Source organism: Ovis canadensis, chromosome 18 (genome assembly GCF_042477335.2).
Source record: "Ovis canadensis isolate MfBH-ARS-UI-01 breed Bighorn chromosome 18, ARS-UI_OviCan_v2, whole genome shotgun sequence".
Lineage (NCBI taxonomy): Eukaryota > Metazoa > Chordata > Mammalia > Artiodactyla > Bovidae > Ovis > Ovis canadensis.
The window spans coordinates 58,573,844-58,597,390 of record NC_091262.1 but is presented as its reverse complement, the minus strand read 5'-3'; the positions used below and the strand labels follow the sequence as shown (position 1 = coordinate 58,597,390).

General features: G+C 38.9%; 1 protein-coding gene, 1 long non-coding RNA gene and 1 other non-coding gene across 5 annotated transcripts in view; 2 read left to right on the top strand and 1 right to left on the bottom strand.

Moving 5' to 3' along the window:
• The window catches only part of LOC138423134 (uncharacterized), a 41,520-nt gene that overhangs the window by 3,212 nt on the left and 14,761 nt on the right, over nucleotides 1-23,547 (bottom strand). The window lies entirely within an intron of this gene.
• The window catches only part of SNX6 (sorting nexin 6), a 53,302-nt gene that overhangs the window by 17,097 nt on the left and 12,658 nt on the right, over nucleotides 1-23,547 (top strand). For all 3 annotated transcript variants that reach the window (XM_069558701.1, XM_069558700.1, XM_069558703.1), the window contains exons 4-10: nucleotides 3-113; nucleotides 3,295-3,416; nucleotides 5,359-5,482; nucleotides 12,753-12,848; nucleotides 15,114-15,219; nucleotides 19,073-19,148; nucleotides 20,654-20,693. In XM_069558701.1, the coding sequence (XP_069414802.1) occupies nucleotides 3-113; nucleotides 3,295-3,416; nucleotides 5,359-5,482; nucleotides 12,753-12,848; nucleotides 15,114-15,219; nucleotides 19,073-19,148; nucleotides 20,654-20,693 (675 nt within the window). The remainder of the gene's footprint in view (nucleotides 1-2; nucleotides 114-3,294; nucleotides 3,417-5,358; nucleotides 5,483-12,752; nucleotides 12,849-15,113; nucleotides 15,220-19,072; nucleotides 19,149-20,653; nucleotides 20,694-23,547) is intronic.
• On the top strand, nucleotides 18,396-18,618 carry LOC138424022 (small nucleolar RNA U3). Its single transcript, XR_011250596.1, has one exon. It is a non-coding gene; the product is annotated as a small nucleolar RNA U3 (small nucleolar RNA).

Below are 23,547 nucleotides of genomic sequence, written 5' to 3'. Positions count from 1 at the left end.
AGAGTTCATTGCCAAATTTTAAACAGAACGAGTTTTCTGTTGTTCGACAACATGAGGAATTCATCTGGCTTCACGATTCCTTCATTGAAAATGAAGACTATGCAGGTTACATTGTAAGTATTGAGGTTCCATTTTAATCCTATTTTCTAGGAACTTTTTGGATACTTTATTATGTTTGGAAATTTTATTCAACACTTCTAGTGGACTGATATAATTTTTTAAAAAATTGCCAGCAATAAAACATAATTGACTGCCACTTTTTTTATCCCAAGTTGTCTTGTTTGGGAGTGTGGTGATATCAATATGTAACACTCCCTCATTTAAACTTAAATTCTTACTGTTTATTAGAATTGAAATGGGCTTGTTCTGGGGGGTGATAACTAAGGAGATGTTACAGACCGTATTGGTCTTGAACCCTTAGGTAGACAGCTGTTTAGAGTTGGAGAGCTCCCGAGAGGTTATCTAATGTGAATATGCACCCGTGTTGTGCCTCAGCTGTGGACCACACTCAGATTTCTGGAACTGTTTCATTTGATTTCCTTGAAATCATCCTGACCTGATTCCATCTTCATCCCTGTGGCCCTTACTCTCAGTCATTTGCTTTTTTTTTCCTTTCTACAACTCCAGTTTGGTGCACAAGTGGCAGTGCTTTTGTTGTTGTTAATTGCCAGTTTTTATAAAGAATACAACTGAGGAACAGCCCAGTGGAAAAGAAGCATAGGATGAGATATTGGGGTGAGGGGTTGGCACAGAACTCGCATGCCCTTTCCAGGATGTACCACCTTCCATTTTCCCAGCATGTCAGTGTGTTTACTAGCCTGGAAGCTCCCTTGTTTCCACCCTCTTCCCCGTCATCTTCTTGTATGGTATTATATTTTTACTGCTTTTTTCTCTCATAGACTAAACACTCCTCAAAGATCAAGACCATGTCTTATTTATCTTTATCTGCTGGTCGTTCAGCATCATGCCTGGCACATGGTAGATGTCGTGTGTTGGCAGCAATGAATATGTGCCAGTCTGTACTTGGTGCTTCCTTCCCTGTTGCTTTCCTTGATATAATCCTTTTCTTCTGGTCATTGCCGTTTTAACTTACCCCTACTTACCTTTCCTTCTGTTTATTTGCTATCTTTGCCTTTCATCATTTCCCTTTCACAGTTCTTACTTGCAGGCTCTTCCTCTTAAGATGGATTTTTTTCTTATATCATTCCCTTGAGTGATACGTCTCTTTTAGACCTTATGTTTTTATTTAAAGTAAGTGCTTACTTTCCCCCTCATTGTGGGAGAATAGGGGGAGGTTAGTCATTAGTCTGCCTTATTCTCTTGTAGTTAAGTCAGTGCTTTCTGCCTCTGGTACACTCCAGTCATACCATTTACATACTTTGGAAAAAATAGCATGCATATTTGCAACACATTTAATTAGCGTGTCAGTTCAGTTCAGTCTCTCAGTCGTGTCCGACTCTTTGCGACCCCATGAATCGCAGCACACCAGACCTCCCTGTCCATCACCAACTCCCGGAGTTCACTCAGACTCACGTCCATTGAGTCGGTGATGCCATCCAGCCATCTCATCCTCTGTCGTCCCCTTCTCCTACCCCCAATCCCTCCCAGGATCAGAGTCTTTTCCAGTGAGTCAACTCTTCACATGAGGTAGCCAAAGTACTGGAGTTTCAGCTTTAGCATCATTCCTTCCAAAGAAATCCCAGGGCTGATCTCCTTCAGAATGGACTGGTTGGATCTCCTTGTAGTCCAAGGGACTCTCAAGAGTCTTCTCCAACACCACAGTTCAAAGGCATCAATTCTTCGGCGCTCAGCCTTCTTCACAGTCCAACTCTCACATCCATACATGAACTTAGAGCTTAATGTGCATATACATTTGAGAGCTCTAGGTTGTCACATAGGAGTCTACAGACTAAATAAAGTTTGGGTTCAGTTCAGTTCAGTCGCTCAGTCGTGTCCGACTCTTTGGGACCCCGTGAACTGCAGCACGCTGGGCCTCCTTGTCCATTACCAACTCCCAGAGTTTACCCAAACTCATGTCCATTGAGTCAGTGATGCCATCCAGCCATCTCATCCTCTGTCGTCCCCTTCTCCTCCTGCCCCCAATCCCTCCCAGCATCAGGGTCTTTTCAAATGAGTCAGCCTTTTGCGTCAGGTGGCCAAAGTATTGGAGTTTCAGCTTTAGCATCAGTCCTTCCAATGAACACCCAGGACTGATCTCCTTTAGGATGGACTGGTTGGATCTCCTTGCAGTCCAAGGGACTCTCAAGAGTCTTCTCCAACACCACAGTTCAAAAGCATCAATTCTTCAGCGCTCAGCTTTCTTTATAGTCCAACTCTCATATCCATACATGATCACTGGAAAAACCATAGCCTTGACTAGACGGACCTTTGTTGACAAAGTAATGTCTCTGCTTCTTAATATGCTATCTAGGTTGGTCATAACTTTCCTACCAAGGGGTAAGCATCTTTTAATATCATGGCTGCAATCACCATCTGCAGTGATTTTGGAGCCCCCCAAAATAAAATCAGCCGCTGTTTCCACTGTTTCCCCATCTATTTGCCATGAAGTGATGGGACTGGATGCCATGATCTTAGTTTTCTGAATGTTGAGCTTTAAGCCACTTTCATCAATAGGCTCATTAGTTCTTCACTTTCTGCCATAAGGGTGGTGTCATCTGCATATCTGAAGTTATTGATATTTCTCCCAGCTTGATTCCAGCTTATGCTTCCTCCAGCCCAGCATTTCTCATGATGTACTCTGCATATAAGTTAAATAAGCAGGGTGACAATATACAGCCTTGATGTACTCCTTTTCCTAAAGTTTGGGTCCTACTGATCTAATGCCAGAATATAGTGCTGCGCTCTGTTTCTTCCTTGATGTTAAGGACCTCAAGAAACTTAATTTATAGACTTAATCAACTTCTCTAACCTTAATCAGGATATTCCTCCTTCGTTCAGGATGTCGTTAGCTCCCTCAGACAGCAGTCTGTTTTTGTTTTCCTTTTTGAGAGGGGAGTAAAGTTTATTAGAGTGGGAGACACTGTTAGAACAGCGGGCCAGCTCAAGGGAGAACCGATGAGACAACAGTCTTTTATAGTGGCAGTAGTGCGACTACTGAAAGAAATGAAAATCTTTAAAAACTAGTGGTTTAGGGGACTTCCCTGATGGTCTGGTGGTTAAGACTGTGCTTTCACTGCAGGAGGCGTGGGACCTATCCCTTTTCGGGAACTAAGATCCTCCTGCTGTATGGCACGGTCAAAACAAAACAAAACTAGTGATTTTATTCTGTGACAGATCCCTCCAGCACCACCAAGACCTGATTTTGATGCCTCAAGGGAGAAACTACAGAAACTTGGAGAAGGAGAAGGGTCTATGACAAAGGAGGAATTCACGAAGATGAAGCAGGAATTGGAAGCGTATGTGACTTTTGTTGTTATTTGTGCTTGTTTTTATGCCCTTTTTTTGTTTGGTTGGTTTTTGTTTTTGTTCCTCTGCTCTCTGATATCCCATCCTTTCAATCATTTCACCACAGTGACCCTTTCTGTAAGATGCAGGTTTAAGCCATACAACCAGTGTTAACTATCATGATCAGAGCCTACAGGAAAATTATAGAATAATTGTCTGCATTGTAAAATTCTTTAAATTGCTGTTTTAAATAAACTCTGAAGATTGAAAACAAAAGATCCACAAGTTCATAAATGATAGTAGAAAGGGAAGTAATGACTTTTTAAAATCATTATGATCTACACATGTAGATCATTTTATTTTTATTTACAAGGCCTTAGTCATTAACCCACCTGGTTCTCTTGTTTGAACAAGTGCGTACTACCAAGATTTCTGTTTCTCATATAAGTGTGCACTAAGCAACTCTGGATATTTTCTTCTTTCTTTTTCAAAAAGTGTGTGTGTGTGTGTGTGCGTGTGTGTGTATAATTTTCCCACTCTTCTTTTGTCTGCCTATGGCTTCTGCCTGAAGGGAAAAGAATAGGAGCAGAGCAATGGGAGAATAGTTTTTTAGTGTTTTTTATTAAATGATTATTAGTTTCATATATACTAGACATATATTAAATTCTTGAAAAAATTCTATTTCATTTTTAGCATATTCGCTGAAAATAGTTTTTCCCCTTCTCTTGAACATTTGAAATAATTTTGGATTGTTGCATATTGTTTTTCTGTATTTTGAGAGTTAAACAAGAAAATAGCTTTCCTTGCATTACCATCACCTCCATCACTTTTTCTGGTCATTTCTCCCGTTTGTGCATTTCCTTTTCTCCTCTTCCACTGAATTTCGGTTTTTAAGCATATATTCATGCTGCTACTAGACACTTCTTCAGAATGCTAAACTCTTGACAAGGGAAATTAACAAAGTAGGTCTTCTTTGTTAAAGTGTAAGGTGACAGATATTTTAAGAATTCTGTCAATACTGAGTGCAAGCAGTAGCCTGATAGTGGACAGGTACAACTTCTATGGTTTACAAGCCTGACAGCTGGAAATGAGCAGCGCACATTAACATTGAAAGAATCTGTGGTTTTCCAGTGGCCCTGATCATGATTCTTTTGTGGTCTGGTTAGGGGTTGGATAACAGAGAACCTTGGGTTTATTCTACTGCTACCTCCATCCTCTGCATCCTTCTTTTTTGTCTTCACTGAATGACTACCCTCACAGAGATCAAACTTCTCCCAACATTGGTCCTGCTGGTTTGCTGGTATGTAAAACTTAACCTCCTCACACGTAGTTGAAGCAAGAATATTAGGCCTTTTCCTTGAGTGGTTCCCCCCCCCCCCCCAAACTGACATGTATTACTGTAAGGTCGCTGTGATTCACTGATGATGTTAAACTGTTTTAAACACAGTTCTTCAGTATAATGGAAAACACTAGTCTCTCCATGGTGTGTTTCTTTCTTGTGTGCTTGGGTCTTTAGATGAAAATAGTTATTAAAGTTGAAAATATGTTTACTCAGGTTTGTTTTATTTATTTGTATGAAGGTGTTTAAAAGCAGTAATTATCTAGAAATTGAATCATTAAAATTGTATGCTATAATTTGTAGTATACTTTCTCTGAAGCTAAAAACAAAAAGCCCTATAGTTACCTTTAACATCAACTTGCATAGGAAGAAAGGTTCATAAAACTTAAAAATATTAATGTTTATATATAATAAATACTATTAACTAGCATGAAGTCTTTTCAGAGCTGCATTTTATATATTTTGTTAACAGTTCAACTAAAACCTTTGTTTACATGGATTATATCTTTGTGCCTCTAGTTTTGCATTTAGAATAATTCCTAGTATTTGCTTAAAAAACTGTTGCAGGTGTTTTTCTGCAGTGTTTTACCTTTAATTTTGTGTATTATTTCTAGTGAGTATTTGGCAATATTCAAGAAGACGGTTGCAATGCATGAAGTGTTTCTGTGTCGTGTGGCTGCACATCCCATTTTGAGGAAAGATTTAAATTTCCATGTCTTCCTGGAATATAATCAAGATGTGAGTATTGAATTGATCAAAGCAGTGATCAAGGTTTATTTTTAAAGAGTCATTGGAAGGAGAAGGGAGTTGTTAGAAAAGGCTTAAGGCCTTATAAATACATTTTATAAAATGCTCTGATTTTTCAAGGCAGTTTAATATGACTCTTTTTTAATGATGATACAGTATTTCAGTAGAACTTGAGTAGATTAATTTTTTAAATGATGCTAAACTATGTTACTACATGAGATATTGATTTTGATCCTGAATTGTGACCTTCTTAAGAAATAGGGCTATTAAATTGGTTAATGTTTCTTAAATTTGAGTTTGGAGGCTTCTGAAGCCTTACGGAGAATTCCAGAGAAGTTCTTGAGCTAAAGAATTCCCAGTTAGTTTTGGGTTGATCATTGACTCTTAATCTGTTTAACCTGCCTCCCTCAGTGCTGGTTGCTGCTAATTTTCCTCCCTCCCTTCCTCAAGAGGTTTCTTCATTCGTGGTCCTGGAAAAAATCTTTTTAGTGGATGGATGATACAGATCTTGGAGTCTCTATTTGGATGACAAGGTTAACTCATAATTTTAGCAGAAGAGAGATGTTTCCTAACCTTCATTCATTTCTTCCTCTGGCATCAGTGACCACCCAGGACCTCATCTCACCCCCGAGTTCTTAAACCCTGATACTATGGACTCCAAACATAGCCTTCGGTCCTCACGACTCCCTTTTTCCCTGTTCCCACTGCAGTAGTTCTTTGACTCACTGCTGCATCTAGACGCTTGACTTCCCCTGCACTTCGACCCTGTCAGTAGCTCTTTTGTTTTTCTTTCTTATCTTGCCTTGAGTGCCTGCTCTGTCACTTATAGCAGTGTTATGACTTTAGACAGCTCTCTCTCATTTTCCATTAAAGCTAATTGCAATAATTCTTCTTGATCAGTTAATGACCTTGTTCACTGGGAGTGGACACCAATCAGAAAGCAAACACCCAAACCTCCTGTATCCCCTCCCATTAGCTTTCAACCACCTTGGCAGCCACACTCATTTAATAGCTTTCTTTTCTTTTTTCTTTTTACTTCCTCCTTTCCGATCTGGATGCCTTTTTAAAATTTTGCTTGCCTGACTGCCCTGGCTGGAACCTCCAGTACAGTGTTACATGGAAATGATAAGAGCAGACATCCGTGTTCTGTCCCTGATCTTAGGGGGAAAGCACTCACTCCTTCACTATCAAGTGTGATGTTAAATGTGAGTTTTTACATAGATACCCTTTGTCAGCTTAAAGAAGTTTTATTCCTAGTTTGTTGAGTGTTTTTATCATGAAAAAGTACATCTGTTGAGATGATCGTGTTTTTTATTCTGTTAATGTGGTGAAGTACCTCATGCTTTTCCATTTTGACTGAGATACCTTTCTAGCTATGCTGACTCCCATGTTCTTGTGGATCTATGGGAATCCATCTTGATGTGTTCCCCTCTTAACTCTGTGGCTGCTTCCCAGTCTCCTTCATGGGCTTTTCCCGCCGTATATCCATTCATTTAAATCTGATTCTTCCAAGGTTCCTAATTGAGTTCTCTACAAGTCTGTAAGATTTCTAATTCTGTCAGTTCTCTCTAATACCTGCTTCTGTGGCTCCATCAATTCTAATATGCTATTAACTTAGAAATCTATGGGAATTCCTTGGCAGTCCAGTGGTTAGCACAGGTTTGATCCCTGGTCATGGAACTAAGATCCCATAAGCTGCATGGGACAGCCCCGCCTGGCCGCTCCCCCTGCCCCAACTGTATCACTCCTGAGGCCCAGCACTATTCATTAAATAGCCTCCTGAAAAACCTCCATTTAGATGTCCCCTTGGCCTTTTACCATCAGCTGAACCCTTCTTTTAAATCCATGCCTCCTTTTGTACTCTCTGTCTTATCTCAAAGAAGGCATCACTAACTCCCATTCCCTTCCACCATGAAAACTGCTGAGGACTCCTACTGTCTGTTCCTATCAGGAGTCACCAGATTCTCTCTGTCTCATTTTACTGTGCATACTTGCTTCCATCACTAGACCTAAAGACTAGTCCAGACTTTCATAATCTTTGCCTGGGTTATTGAAGCAGACCCTGACTGGTCAGTCAACCTCCAGTCTTAGCTTTCTCAACCCCTCAGTCATATTGAGTTTCTTGGGTGCTTTGCTGATATCCCATGAATAGCTTTAACACTATACTTCACATATTGTGTGTAATTATATGTTTGCTTCTCTCTGTCCTCCTCTGTACCATTAGTTACTATAAGAGTAGGGACCACCTGTTAATCATCTTAATATTTGTAACACCCAGCACAGTGTGTGGTTATAATATACATTCATTATGGTTTGTTAAATGAGTGAATTAGTGAAATAATATAAAAAATAAGGTTAAAAAAAAGCTGGAGTGCTTTGAGAGGCCTAAGATAGAGCAGTGAATTCTAACTGGGAATTTGAAAGGGTTTCATGAAGAGATGCCTTTTATTTTGAATATTAAAGTCTGAATAGAGTTTTTGGTGGGAGAGGAGATACCATTTCAGATACAGAGGAACCTAAGATCAGAGCCTCTTTCGAGAACAGTGTGGAGCATGAGGCTCTTTAGGGATAGGGGTGGAGGTGGAAAGGTAACCTGAACCAGATTTTTTCAAAGTGTTGAGTATCTTGCTAAGGGGATTGGCGTTCAGTCTCTGAACATTATGAAACTCCATGAACTTATTTAAGTATGGAAGAGATGCTCAAAGTGTGATTTTGGAAGGAAAAAGAAAGAAGTTGTAGATTGTGTCAAGATTTTTATTGAAACGTATGGAGTTTTCATACTTTCATACCTTCGCAGTCGGTCTCTCCCATCAGGAAGCTTCCATAAGTCTCTTATCTTTATCCATCAGAGGGCAGACAGAATGAAAACCATAATCAAACTAATCAAACTGATCACATGGACCATAGCCTTGTCTAACTCAATGAAACTATGAGGCATGCCGTGTAGGGCCACCCAAGATGGATGGGTCATAGTGGAGATTTCTGACAAAATGTTGTCCACTGGAGAAGGGAATGGCAAACCACTTCAGTATTCTTGCTTTGAGAATGTGATGAACAGTATGATAAAGCAAAAAGATACGACACTGAAAGATGAACTCCCCAGGTCGGTACATGCCCAATATGCTACTGGAGAAGAGTGGAGAAATAACCAGAAAGAATGAAGAGACAGAGCCAAAGTGAAAACAGTGCCCAGCTGTGGATGTGACTGGTGATGGAAGTAAAGTCCAGTGCTGTAAAGAACAATAAAAGAACGATATGGCATCGGAGAAGGCAATGGCACCCCACTCCAATACTCTTGCCTGGAAAATCCCATGGACAGAGGAGCCTGGTGGGCTGCAGTCCAAGGGGTCTCTAAGAGTCAGGCACGACTGAGCGACTTCATTTTCACTTTTCATTTTCATACTTTGGAGAAGGAAATGGCAACTCACTCCAGTATTCTTGGCCTGGAGAATCCTCGGGGCGAGGAGCCTGATGGGCTGCCGTCTCTGGGGTCGCACAGAGTTGGACACGACTGAAGCGACTTAGCAGCATGGCATAGGAACCCAGAATGTTAGATCCATGAATCAATTGGAAGTGGTGAAACAAGAGATGGCAAGAGTGAACATTGACATTTTAGGAATCAGGAAACTAAAATGGGCTGGAATGGGTGAATTTAATTCAGATGACTGTTAAATCTACTACTGTGGGCAGGAATCCTTTGGAAGAACTGGAGTAGCCCTCATAGTCAACCAAAGAGTCTGAAATGCAGTACTTGGGTGCAGTCTCAAAAACAACAGAATGATCTCTGTTCATTTCCAAGGCAAACCATTCCACATCACAGTAATCCCAAGTCTATGCCCCAACCGCTAATGCCGAAAAAGCTGAAGTTAAACAGTTCTATGAAGACCTACAAGATCTTGTAGAACTCACCCCCCAAAGAGATGTCCTTTTCATCATAGGGGACTGGAATACAAAAGTAGAAAGTCAAGAGATACCTGGAGTAAGAGGTAAGTTTGGCTTTGGAGTACAAAATGAAGCAAGGCAAAGGCTAACAGAATTTTGCCAAGAGAACACACTGGTCATAGCAAACACTGTCTTCCAAACAATACTTGAGATAACTCTACACATGGACATCACCAGATGGTCAATACTGAAATCAGATTGATAATATTCTTTGCAGCTGAAGATAGAGAAGCCTGATACAGTCCGCAAAAATGAGACCAGGAGCTGACTGTGGCTCAGATCATGAACTGCTTATTGCCAAATTAAGACATAAACTGAAGAAAGTAGGTAATACCACTAGACCATTCAGGTATGACCTAAATCAAATCCCTTAACAATTATACAGTGGAATATTGTACAGGAAGCAATGATCAAGACCATCCCCAAGAAAAAGAAATGCAAAAAGGCAAAATGGTTGTCTGAGGAGGCCTTACAAATAGCTGAGAAAAGAAGAGGTGCTAAAGGCAAGGGAGAAAAGGAAAGATATACCCATTTGAATGCAGAGTTCCAAAGAATAGCAAGGAGAGATAAGAAAGCCTTCCTCAGTGATCAGTGCAAGGAAATAGAGGAAAACAATAGAATGGGAAGGACTAAATATCTCTTCAAGAAAATTAGAGATACCAGGGGAACATTTTATGCAAGAATGGGCACAATAAAGGACAGAAATGCTGTGGACCAAACAGAAGCAGAAGATATTAAGAAGAGGTGGCAAGAATAAACAGAAGAACTATACAAAAAAGATGTTCATGACCCAGATAACCACAATCACTCACCTAGAGCCAGACATCCTGGAGTCCAAAGTCAAGTAAGCCTTAAGAAGCATCACTATGAACAAAGCTAGTGGAGGTGATGGAATTCCAGTTAAGCTGTTTCAGATCCTAAAAGATGATGCTGTGAAAGTGCTGCACTCAGTATGCCAGCAAATTTGGAAAGCTCAGCAGTGGCCACAGGACTGGAAAAGGTCAGTTCTCCGTCCAATCCCAAAGAAAGGCAATGCCAGAGAATGTTCAGACTACCGCACAACTGCACTCATCTCACACACTAGCAAAGTAATGCTCAAAATCCAAGCCAGGCTTCAACAGTACGTGAGCTGTGAACTTCCAGATGTTCAAGCTGGATTTAGAAAAGCCAGAGGAACCAGAGATCAGATTGCCAACATCCATTGGATTATCAAAAAGCAAGAGAGTTCCAGAAAAGTATCTACTTCTGCTTTATTGACTGTGCCAAAGCCTTGACTGTGTGGATCATAACAAACTGGAAAATTCTGAGAGATGGGAATACCAGACCACCTGACCTGCCTCCTGAGAAATCTGTATGTAGGTCAAGAAGCAACAGTTAAAATAGAACATGGAACAATGTACTGGTTCCAACATGGGAAAGGAGGACGTCAAGACTGTATATTGTCACCCTGCTTATTTAACTAATATGTAGAAAGCAAAGAACTGATGAGCCTTGTGATGAAAGTGAAAGAGGAAAGTGAAAAAGCTGGCTTAAAACTCAACATTCAGAAAACAAAAATCATGGCATCCAGTCCCATCGCTTCATGGCATATAGATGGAGAAACAATGGAAACAGTGAGAGACTATTTTCTGCGGCTCCAAAATCACTGCAGTTGATGACCACAGCCATGAAATTAAAAGACGCTTGCTCCTTGGAAGAAAAGCTATGAGAAACCTAGATAGCACATTAAAAAGCAGAGACATTACTTTGCCAACAAAGGTCCATCTAGTCAAAGCTATCGTTTTTCCAGTAGTCATGTATGGATATGAGAGTTGAACTATAAAGAAAGCTGAGCACCAAAGAACTGATGCTTTTGAACTGTGGTGTTGGAGAAGACTCTTGAGAGTTCCTTGGACTGCAGGGAGATCCAGCCAGTCCATCCTGAAGGAAATCAGTGCTAAATATTCATTGGAACAACTGATGCTGAAGCTGAAACTCCAATACTTTGGCCACCTGATGCGAAGAACTGACTCATTTGAAAAGACCCTGATGCTGGGAAAGATTGAAGGGAGGAGGAGAAAGGAGTGACAGAGGAAGAGATGGTTGGATGGCATCACCGACTCATTGCACTGAGTTTGAACAAGCTCTGGGAGTTGGAGAGGGACAAGGAAGCTTAGTGTGCTGCAGTCCATGGAGTCGAAAAGATTTGGACATGACTGAGCTACTGAACTGATGGGGTTTTAGGGAACAGATGAGAATCCGAGAGACTATATAGATAGGAAAACCATGAATAGGGAACGAAGAAGAGGGAAAACTTGGAGGTCAGATTATAAGAAGTACTTTTAAAAATATTTAACGTGCGGTTAGCAGAATATATATATGTAGAGAATATGATGTAGGCAATTGGAAATAGAATCTAAGATTCAGGAAAGAGCCGAGGCGTAGTGATTGAGATCTGCTAGTCACTTGCTTAATGGTGAGTATTGAAGCTGTGGCAGCAGATAAGGAAGTTAGATGAGATGTTCCTTCATGGGGCACTGATGCAATAAGTGGTAAAGTCAGAGTTGACTGCTTCTCAGTTTTGCCTTTAGATATATACTATTCATGCCATTCAGAGTCATCTTTTGTGTCCTTTGTCTCGTGAGTTGCTGACCCCAAAATAGGTTGGCAGATGAGATTTGGAGGAGTTCAGAGTGAAAATTTTGCAAAATATATTTTCAGAGTTTCTGTAGAATCATATGATGGTATATTGTACTCCAATAGATTTTACATGTTCAGAGAAGCTCCTGAGTGAATTTTTAGTTGACTTTATATTTTGTAGTAGTGTTTGACAAAGTGTGATGAAAGGGCTCCTTAGAGCAGAATTATCAACTACACTTACACAATTTGGAGGGGCTTCCCTAGTGGCTCAGCGGTAAAGACTGCCTGCAATGTGGGAGACTCGGGTTTGATCCCTGGATTGGAAAGATCTCCTGGAGAAGGGAATGGCAATCCAGTTCAGTATCCTTGCCTGGAAAATTCCATGGACAGAGGAGCCTGGTAGGCTCCAGTCCACTTTATGAGGTCATAAAGTGTCAGACACAACTGAGCGGCTAACACTTTCACTTTTGAGCCTTACTGTAGATCAGCTGAACCTGAATTTTTGGTGGTGAGGCCAGACTCCTTTAAGTTCCCAGAATTTGAAAATCACTGATCACACATAATGAAATTGCCACTTTATTAAGTTTAAAAACTGGAGTCCTTTTGAGATTGCTGTTTTGATGACAGAGAATAAAGGAGGTATTAACTTCTCATTTGTAATCTTAAAAGAAATACTAACTTAAATTTACCTTTCTTTCAGTTGAGTGTGCGAGGAAAAAATAAAAAAGAGAAACTGGAAGATTTCTTTAAAAACATGGTTAAATCAGCAGATGGAGTAATTGTTTCTGGAGTAAAGGTAAGACACTATTTGGTTAACAGAGGTACTGCTTTGAGAATTTACTTCTTTTATGAGAGAGATACTTCGAGATTTTCCGATGTGTAGGCAGTTATATTGGAATGAAAGAGAAGTTTGGATAGTAGACCTAGGCCTGGGAAACTGGGCCCCTTGCCCTGAGTTCCCCTCTTCAGAGAGCTCCTTTCTCTAAGAGGTGATAGGTCTGCAGCTCTAAGGGGATTTGCCAACCCAGAGCCCACACCCTTGTCCTCCAGACCAGACCATTCTCCTTATCTAGAACATTTTCTTACCCAAATTCCGAACCTGCCTTCAAGTCCTGCCTGGACTTCCTCCTTGAATTCTTCTGCTGGTGAGCAGACCATGCCTCTGATGGCCTGTCCTCCATAGGTAGTCAAGGCATAGAGGGCCAGCACAGGGAAGAAGAGCAGTGTGCAGGATGGAATGACTGTCCGGCCACATGCACGTGAGGTCCCTCTGGGTGCCTTACAGAGTCTCAGGGTGGGGCACCGAGGGGCTGCCTCAGTTTGTACACTTAGCCTTGGCTTTACAAATGTTAGGGGCCGACTTGGGTTCAGATTTGAAGTTAGAAGAGCTGAGTTGAAGTTTTGGTTTTGTCTCACAGTAGCTACGTGACCTTGAAAAAAGTCACTTTTCTTTCTCTAAATCTCAGGTTTCCCATTTTGAAAACGTTAGTAATGCTACCTAACTACAGGATTGTTAGAAACACTGAGTTAGATTTAGAAAGAATGAGATGCTAGGTATGCATATACTTATAATTACCTAGATAACACCTAGATTTTTCTTAATGATGATCTGAAAATGGTACAAGAATTGATTTTTTAAAAAACTCTTACCATCAAAATATTGAGAAAAATGTTTATTGCAGAATGTATTTTCAAAGTTTATAGAATCATATGATGGTATATTATACTCCAATAATAATAATATTAAGCAAATAAGCAATAAATAATGCTTTATTATCATTGCCTGTTTTTATAAATATATCTACACTAAAACTTGGGTGTAAAGTTATATTTGACTTATACTTTGATTTTGTAGAGACAGGTCAGTTGATATGTTGACAGTGTATCTCCTGTGGCTACTTTTAATAAAGAGTTGACATGGGAATTCCCTGGCACTCTAGTGGTTAAGACTCAGCGCTTTCACTGCCGAGGGCCTGGGTTCAATCCCTGGTCAAGAAACTAAGATCTCATAAACCGTGCAGTGAGACCAAGAAAAGATTCAGGCTGGGTTTTTTTTGTTTTTTTTGTTTTTTTTTTCAGATTATTTCCATTTTGTTGCTACTTATGTTGAACTTTTTGATTAACATTAAGTATAAACCACTATATTGATTATGAGTTTGATAATTGTATTAAAGTAATAGCTGACATTTTTTTGAACTTTTGGAGTGTGGTGTTTGGTAGCACACATTTCATTAATCTTCACTACAACTCTGCAAGTTAGTTTTATCTCTCTTTTTCCAATAGACCTCACCTGTACTAGTTAAGAAAACTAGTACACATGCATTAACAGATTTTAAGTCACATTTTGTCACACTAACTTTTGCTACTATGTTCCGTTAATATGGATCTCAAGTTACATCGTTTCAACTGGTGCTTTTTCAGTAAACAGTTGCTATTTTAGAAGGGAGGAAAGTAGTTCATTGTTTTTAGTTTTAATGGATTTCTAGCTTTGTTCCAAAAAAGATTGAAAACAGTTTTTAATACGAAAACTGCTTCCAGATAGCTAATTTGGCCAGGTTCCCCAAAGCAATCAGAGAGGGCCAATGACTAAGGCTTAGCAGCATTCAGGAGTGGTTCATAAAATGCATAACAGACCAAGAGAAGCAGATTTCTACTTGTCTGCTTTTTTCCCTTTTTTTTTCCTCAGAAGTAATTGATTGCTCCTACTGGAGGAAATCAATGTGTTGGAGAAGCAGGATTGTAGTGGAAGAGCACAAGCTGGAATAGGTTCAAGTACAACGTGGGAGCTTGGACCATATGGGACCATAAGCCTTCTGCTGTAGAACTGTGGAAGGTTTCTTACTTGATAGATGTTTTTGAAGTTTGAACTTGTTTTTGAAGTTTGAACTTACATGTTTTGAAGTTTGAACTTGTTGGTGAAATCAATATAATGTCTGATTATTAGAGGATAGCTATGCTGTTTAATGATGATCTTTTATGATTATAAGGGAAGCAAAGTGATTTATATATTAGATTAAAGCAAATACGTGAAAAAAGCTCATATTTTCTTTTGATCCCATAGGATGTAGATGATTTCTTTGAGCATGAACGAACATTCCTTTTAGAATATCATAACCGAGTTAAGGATGCATCTGCTAAATCTGATAGGATGACAAGATCCCACAAAAGTAAGGTTTTTCTCTGTGGCTCAAGTTTACATTGTTTAATGGAATAATTATCAAGTTATTATGTTATTTACAGTTGTAAAAGTCTTGATATAGGGCAGTGATTTTCAAACTATGGTCTATGAAGCTTTGATCTCAAGGCCCTTTTAAGCAAGAATCTGAGAACAAAACTAATTTCATAATAATACTAGGATGATTTTTTTGTCCTTTTCACCATGTTGACATTTATACCAACGATGCAAAAGCCGTGATGGATAAATTGCTGGTGTCTTAGGACAAATCAAAGCAGTGGCACCAAACTGTACTAATAATCTTTGAATTCTTTCCCACAGTGCATTCAAAATTTTAAAAATTCAATTAAGAATGTCCTTGATGAAGCAGTGGAACTTATTACTTATTGAAAGTCTCCTCCCTTGAGTATACTTTTTTAATATGCTGAATGATGGATTGGGAGGTATACATAAAGCACTTTGCATATGGATTATGATGGTTCTTTCTAGAAAAGCAACTGAGTTGTAACTGAACTGGCTGCTTTTTTTCAATACCACTTTTACTTGAAAGAACAGCTGACAGACAAGCTGCTATTATGCAAACTCGTGTATTGGTAGCCATTTTATCAAAAATTAATTAAATGAGCCTCACACTTCATGGAAAACTACTGGCAGTGTTTGTTGACAGTGATAAAAATCAAGGTTTCCAGCAATTATTAGAGTCTTGGAAAACTTGTATCAGTCACCATGAGTTTGCTTTTTAGTAATTAAAGACTTGTTTGAGGAGACTGATGGTGATATTACTGAGTGTGATACTTTTTATGTACTGAAGTGCATCTGCATTTGGAAGATGTGTGTGATTCATTGAACCAGTATTTTCTAAATAATCAAAATCATGATAAGTACAGAATAGACTAATGGTTTTTTTTAACAGCTGTACTGAAGTGTAATTGATATCAATAAACTGCAATGTTCAAAGTTTACAATTGGATAAGTTTTGACACGTGTATGACAGCATCACTAGAGACAGTATAATGAACATGTCCATCACCACACACAGTCCTCTTGTGGCCCTTCATAATCCCTCCATCCTGTCCCTGTCCCCAGGCCACTGCTGATAATACTTTCTGTCTCTATAGATTAATTTGCATTTTCTAGAGTTGTATATAAATGGAATCATACAGTGTATACTTTCTATGGTCTGGCTTTGAAATTCAACAAAATTATTTTGAGTTTCATCCATGTTGTTGTATGCATCAATAATTCATTCTGTTTTATTGCTGAATGGTATTCCATTGTATAGATACACCACAGTTGTCTATGCAGCTCTTGGTGGACAGTTGGATTGTTGCTAGCTTTTACCCATTCAAAATAAAGCTGACATATGTAAGTCTTTATGAACATATGCTTTCATTTCTCTTGGGTAGTACATAGAAGTAGAATGACTGGGTCAAATGTAAGTATATAATTAACTTTTTTAAAGATATTGCCAAACATTTTTCCAAAATGATTGTATCATTCTGCATTCCTACCAGCTGTGTAGGAGAATTCCAGCTGCTTCACATCCTCACCAACAAAGTCAGTCTTAAATTTTATCCATTCTGCTAGGCCAATATGGTTTTAATTTCAGTGATTGATGATATTGAACTTCTTTTCTTGTATAAGTCTTTCAACTTTATTCTTCTTTGTCAAAGTTGTTTTGGCCCCTCTAGGTTCTTTATTTTTTCAGATGGATTTTAAAATCAGCTCGTCACTTTCTACAAAAATGCCTGCTGGGATTTTTGATTGGAATTATGTAGAATATAGATCAATTTGGGGGGAGGATTAAGATCTCAAAAGTATTGGTTCTTCTGATACATGAACAGGGTATATCTCTATTTACTTTGGTCTTCTCTCAGCAATTTTTTGTAGCTTCCTTTGTAAAGCTCTTATACAACTTTGGTTAGATCTCTGTTTTTTGATGTGATTCTAAATGATGTGTTTTTTACACTTGAGTTTCTGGGGTTTTTTTGCCAATATATAGAAAAACATTGTATTTTCAGCATTGAGCTTATATCTTGGAGCCTTCCTAAATCAACTCAGTTATTAGTTTATTAACTATTTTGTAGATTCCTTAGCATTTTCTACATAAAGGGTTATCTGTGAATAAAAACAGACTTCTTCAGTTCCAGTTGAAATGATGTTTCTCTCTTTTCCTTGTCCATTATACTGTAGCTGTACCCTCTAGTACCGTGTTGGTAAAAGTGGTGAGGGCAAGCGGTTTGACCTTGTTCCTTATCTTTTGGGAAAGCATCCATCTTAATTGTGATGTTAGGTATAGGTTTTTCCTAGAAGCCTTTTAGCAGGTTTAAGTCAGGAATGAATGTTGGATTTTGTCAGATGCTCTTTTTGCAACAGTTGAGATAACCATACGGTTTTTATTTTTTTAGTCTGTTAATATGGTTAATCATGTTGATTGATTTTCAGATACTAAACCAATCTTATATTCTTGGCATAAATATCACATATCATTGGAGTATAATGTGATAGAGTACACAGATTTAATTGATAGGACTTTAGGTTCCCCAGTGTGACTAACCCTTAAAGGAACTACTGCTTGTTGAGTAGAGTATCCACAGTTATCTGAAAATATTAGTAAAATACCTCCTGCTTTTCCAGTGACATACCTGTTTGAAGCTAGATTTTTTTTTCCCCCACTGCTACTGCTAAGTCACTTCAGTGACTTAGTGTCCAACTCTGTGCGACCCCAGAGACGGCAGCCCACCAGGCTCCCCCGTCCCTGGGATTCTCCAGGCAAGAACACTGGAATGGGTTGCCATTTCCTTCTTCAGTGTATGAAAGTGAAAAGTGAAAGGGAAGTCGCTCAGTCGTGTTCGACTCCTAGTGACCCCATGGACTGCAGCCTACCAGGCTCCTCCGTCCATGGTATTTTCCAGGCAAGAGTACTGGAGTGGGGTGCCATCGCCTTCTCTGTTTTTCCCCACATACTTGAGCAAAAATATTGTTTCACAGTACAGTGAATGCAGAAGCAGATAAGAGAACAGAGCTATTGACTATTAATCCAGAAACAAAAAAGAGATTTGCAAAAATCTAAGTGTCACCGTGGTCACTGACTTTAAATATTTTTCATTTAAATATTATGTTAACATATAATGGTTTGAATACTGTTATTTTAAAATAGTAAATATTAAGACTATACTTTTGGGGATCGTTTCTATCGTTTGTTACTCTAGAAGTTTCTCTGAACATGTAGAGCGCCTGAAACCACGAGGAGGAGACACACTTCACACAGCAGTCTCTCCTCAGTGTGAAGCCGGCTCGTGGTGTTGCTTCTACAGTTGCTATTTGCTGTTGATGATTGTTCTCCTCCTCCTTTGGGAGAGTAAGAGGGAGAGAATGTTGTCTCGGTAGTTTCCTTAAGAAAAAAAAAATAGTAAATACTTAAATTTTTTTTGTTTTACTTAAAAAAAAATAACCCTCTGTACAGTGCTACAGACCCAGAAGTCTCTCTGAATATTCTTTGCTCTTGTATGTCTCCCTGGTCCTTTTCCATGCCCTTCTCTTTATCTAGAATTCTTTCCTCCACTTTACCTAGTAAAGATTTCCTCACCCTGCAAGCTCCAGCTCCTGCTGTAGCGTCTGTAAACCCTTCCCTGACATCCTCAGGTGGAATATCTGTTTCCCCTGCTCCTTAAGTAGTTTATAACTACTTCCAGTTCCATTCATCATAATGTATTATAGTTTGTGTCGTTTCTTTCTCTAGACTTCGGTATCTCATATTACATACACATTTTTTGGCAGGTACGTATTCAGTAACTTTTTTAATCCATGAATAAATATATTAAATCCTTAAAATTTTTCCATAGGTGCTGCAGATGATTACAATAGAATTGGTTCTTCATTATATGCTTTAGGAACTCAGGATTCTACAGATATATGCAAGTAAGGATTCTGATTTAAAACATTAAATAAAACAAAACTTTTGTTGGCAGCTCGGGCACACACACTACTGCTGACCCAGCAGGCGTTTTGGAATATTTTTGTCAAAACACACTGACAGTATAGAGCTTCTTTATAAACTTAGGTTGGTGTTATTTTTCTCTTCCTTTTCTCTCTTTTTTAAATCTGAGAAATAAAAATCGACCTCAGTATATATAATTTTTAACATTTACAGTGTTTTAGTTGATGAAAATTGGCCAATTTGTGTGAGAAACAATTTATATTAAAATGTTCTTAGATTTTAATAAAGTTTATTTTAAATAAGAAATGCTTTTTTAGAATTAGTATATATATATTAATATATATTTTGCTGGAGGCCAAGTTTTACTCTTTGGCCACCTGATTCAAAGAACTGACTCACTGGAAGAGACCCTGACGCTGGGAAAGATTGAAGGCAGGGAGGGGAGGAGATGACAGAGGATGAGATGATTGAATGGCATCATCAACTCAATGGACATGAGTTTGAGGAAGCTCCAGGAGTTGGTTGTGGACAGGGAAGCCTGGTGTGCTGCAGTCCATGAGGTCGCAAAGAGACACGACTAAGCAACTGAACTGAAGTTTTAATCTAGCCATAAATCTTAGTTGCTTGTGTAATGTTGTTTAAACTTAACTCTCCGTTGAAAACAGCTCAAACATACTTTTAAAAATTTAAGAGGAAAAACTGTTTTCATAGTCTATGCCTTTCTCTAAACCACATCCTTGAACTTTTCTCTAGTATATCCTGTCTCAGTAGACATGTCAGATCAAATTTTTCAGCAAAACAAGATGCCATAGCCTACTAATTAACTAATTAACATGCTACCTTCCCAAACAGTTCTTAAGTCTTTGATATGGAAAAAAAGGCAACCTTGCCATGTGTTATCTTACATAAACCTGTCAAAGCAAGTTCTTTTTAGTAAAGTGAAGTTCATAAAATTCAGCTTTCAATAGTATATACCCTAATCCAAATATAATGTTGTCTGTCATATTTTACAGAATACCCTTTAATAGTTTGGCATTTGGGATATTTTTTTAGTTGGCATTAGCATTTGAAAGATGGACTTTCTAGTTAAAAGCAACAGTGGGGACTTCATGGTGGCCTGGCGGTTAGGGTCCGGGCTTTCACTGAGGTGGCCCCGGTTCCGTCCCTGGTCAAGAACATCCTGAAGTCTTAACCACTGGACTACCACGGAATTCCCAAGACAAAGTTTTTAATGTATGGCTTAGACTGTTACCTTGAAATGGGAGGATTTTCTATAACAGTACATCAAGGGGAATCTGTTATATGGGTGCTTGTACAAAGAAAGATTTTTATTGAACTAGATGAAATCTGCAGTGAAAAAGATCATTATTATTGTAATGAGATAAAAATGTTCATTATTACTATGGTTTGGGGGTGTGTTCTTTGAACATTTGGAATAGAAAATTATTTCAAAGATAGCTTATGATGAAATATTTTTCCCTTCCAGGTTTTTTCTTAAAGTTTCAGAACTGTTTGATAAGACAAGAGTAAGTACTAATAACTAACCTTTGGGAATGTAAATCTCTGCAAACAATAATGTTTAACTTGTTGGGCTGTGTTTAACTTTATGAGAAAGATGAGTTATACTTTAGAAGAATGAAGAGACAGATTTAGATTTGAAAATAATGAGTTTTTCAGGAAATTCACTTTTTGTTATGGTGTAAAAGTTCAAATTTTTTTTAATATAAATTTATTTATTTTAATTGGAGGCTAATTACTTTACAATATTGTATTGGTTTTGCCATACATCAACATGAATCCGCCATGGGTGTACACGTGTTCCCCATCCTGAACCCCCCTCCCACCTCCCTCCTCATACCATCCCTCTGGGTCATCCCAGTGCACCAGCCCCAAGCATCCTGTATCATGCATTGAACCTGGACTGGTGATTCGTTTCATATATGATATTATACATGTTTCAATGCCATTCTCCCAAATCATCCCACCCTAAGTTCAAATTCTTGATCAGAAAATGTGTTCAGTAGGAAACCGGGTGTATTTTTATGAAAAAAAAAACATTTTTTCTTGGGGATTTTGTAAGCTAGAAGAAAATCTTGGATTCACTATAACTTTACCAAGATTATTGTTTTTGATCCCCCATGAAATACTGAGTTGAAAGTGAGTTGTATCAATGTAAAGCAAATATATAACTGCATGAAATTTTCAGTCATTTTAGTAATAATACAGTCTTGGTTTTCAGGGGTCGTATTTATGTGTAATCATTATGATAGTTAAATACTATTTAACATTTTTATAAATTGATAGAATAGTGAAAATGTTTACTAAAAGTAGATGTAAATAAGGATGGGATTAGATGCACAGAGATTTACTGTGAAAAGGAAAAAGGAAGGAGCAATGATAGACAGGAGGAGCCTTCAGATGACAGTGCCAGTCTGCACCTGTGAAAGGAGAGGGAGAGGAAAGAGGACTGGCTAGGCAGGGCTTCAGACTATAGCATAGTTCTAAGAAAGCTTTATCCAGGTCACAGGGGAGTCCTTAAGCCAGAGCCACCTGTTAGAGGAGTTCTGTGTCAGGCAAAAATGGGCTGGGTGGGGAGGACAGAACATAACTTTGGTATGAACATGATTTCAGATCCAGAGATACTGCAGTTGGGGCTATCAGCCAGCCTCAGCAAGCATTTCTCTTGACCAAGGTCTGGGTGGCACATTTCGATAACCCCCAAATTCTTATTTCCATTAGCATGTGCATGATGTTCTGGTTACTATGGCTGTGTTACAAATCATCCTAAAATCAGTAGCTTTAAACAGCAACCATTTGATAAAGCCAATGAACTCTGGTTCAGGAACTCAGAAAGGGCGCAGCAGAGATGATTGCCTCTGCCCCCTGGTGTGCCTCCACAGGAAGGCTGTGAAGGCCAGGGCCTGGAACTATCTGAAGGATCGATCATTCCTGTGTCTGAGGGTTGATACTGGCTAGCAGCTGGAACTTCGGCTAGGGCTGTTGCCTGTAACACCTACATGTGGCTTTCCCATGGAGCTGCTTAGTCTTCTTTACAGCTTGGTAAAGAGGTTCCAAAAGTGAGCATGCCAGATGATGGGAAGAGGAAGCTGGGGCCTGGAAACTGGCATGGCATCATTCTTGTATTGGCCAAGCAGTCTTAGAGCCCAGATTCAAAGAGAGGACACACACCCTACTTATTAATGGCAGGAGAGGAGCCCCGTTTAAAAGCACCGAACATTAACTACTAGCATATCAGGAAGTATAGTTTGTTTCTCCGCAAAGAAATTTAAAGTTTTTTCTAACTTTTTATTAAAGTATACTATACATGTAGAAAAAAGCACATAACAGAAATGTACAGCTCAGTGAAATGTTATTATTTCACACACCCATGTAATGAAAACCCAGATCAAGAAATGGAGCATTACAGCAATTCAGGTGTCTGACTCCCCTTTCAGCTGCCTTCTGAGTCACCACCTCCTGCAAGACTAACCACTGTCCTAGCTTCTAACAGCAAAAATTGGTTTTATTTTCATATCTTATATAAATATACATGCAGTATATATTCTTCTTTGGTTTCTTTTAATTGTTATATACATGAGATTCATTGGTGGTGTTGCATGTAGGTATAGTACCTACATTCTTATTGCTGTATTGTTTGCCATTGCAAGAATATACCTGACTTTATTATTTGTTCTACTGGTGGGCATTTGGATAGTTGCCGGTTTGAGGTACTTGACGCAGAGTACTGTTAAGACCATTTTTGATTTATCTGCAGCGGAACATAAGTATACATTTTTGTTGGGTGTATGTAACTTGGAGACGTGATGGTTTGTAGGATACCCATGTGAAAAGCTTTTGTAGGTGAACTATTTCCCAAGTGATTGTGCCAACTTACATTGCCACCAGAATGAATGTGAGCATTGAGCTGCTGCACAGGGTTGTAATATTTGGTATCTTTTTTTTACTTTAGCTGTTCTGGTGGATGTATAGGGTTTTGTGTGTGTGTGTGTGTGTGTTTGAATTTTTTATTTTGAAAACAATTTCTGACTTAGATTGCAAGAATAGTAAAAGAATTCCTATACACGTGTCACCCAGTTTTCCTTTCCTTTTGTTGTTGTTCAGTCACTAAGTCTTGTCCAACTCTGCAGCCCCTTGAACCTGCAGCAAGCCAGGCTCCCTGTCCATCACCATTTCCCAGAGTTTGTCAAACTCGTGTCTATTGAGTCGGTGATGCCATCCAACCATCTCATCCTCTGTTGCCCTCTTCTCTTGCCATCAATCTTTCCCAACATCAGGGTCTTTTCCAGTGAGTCAGCTCTTCACATCAGGTGGCCAAAGTATTGGAGCTTCAGCTTCAGCACCAGTCCTTCCAATAAATAT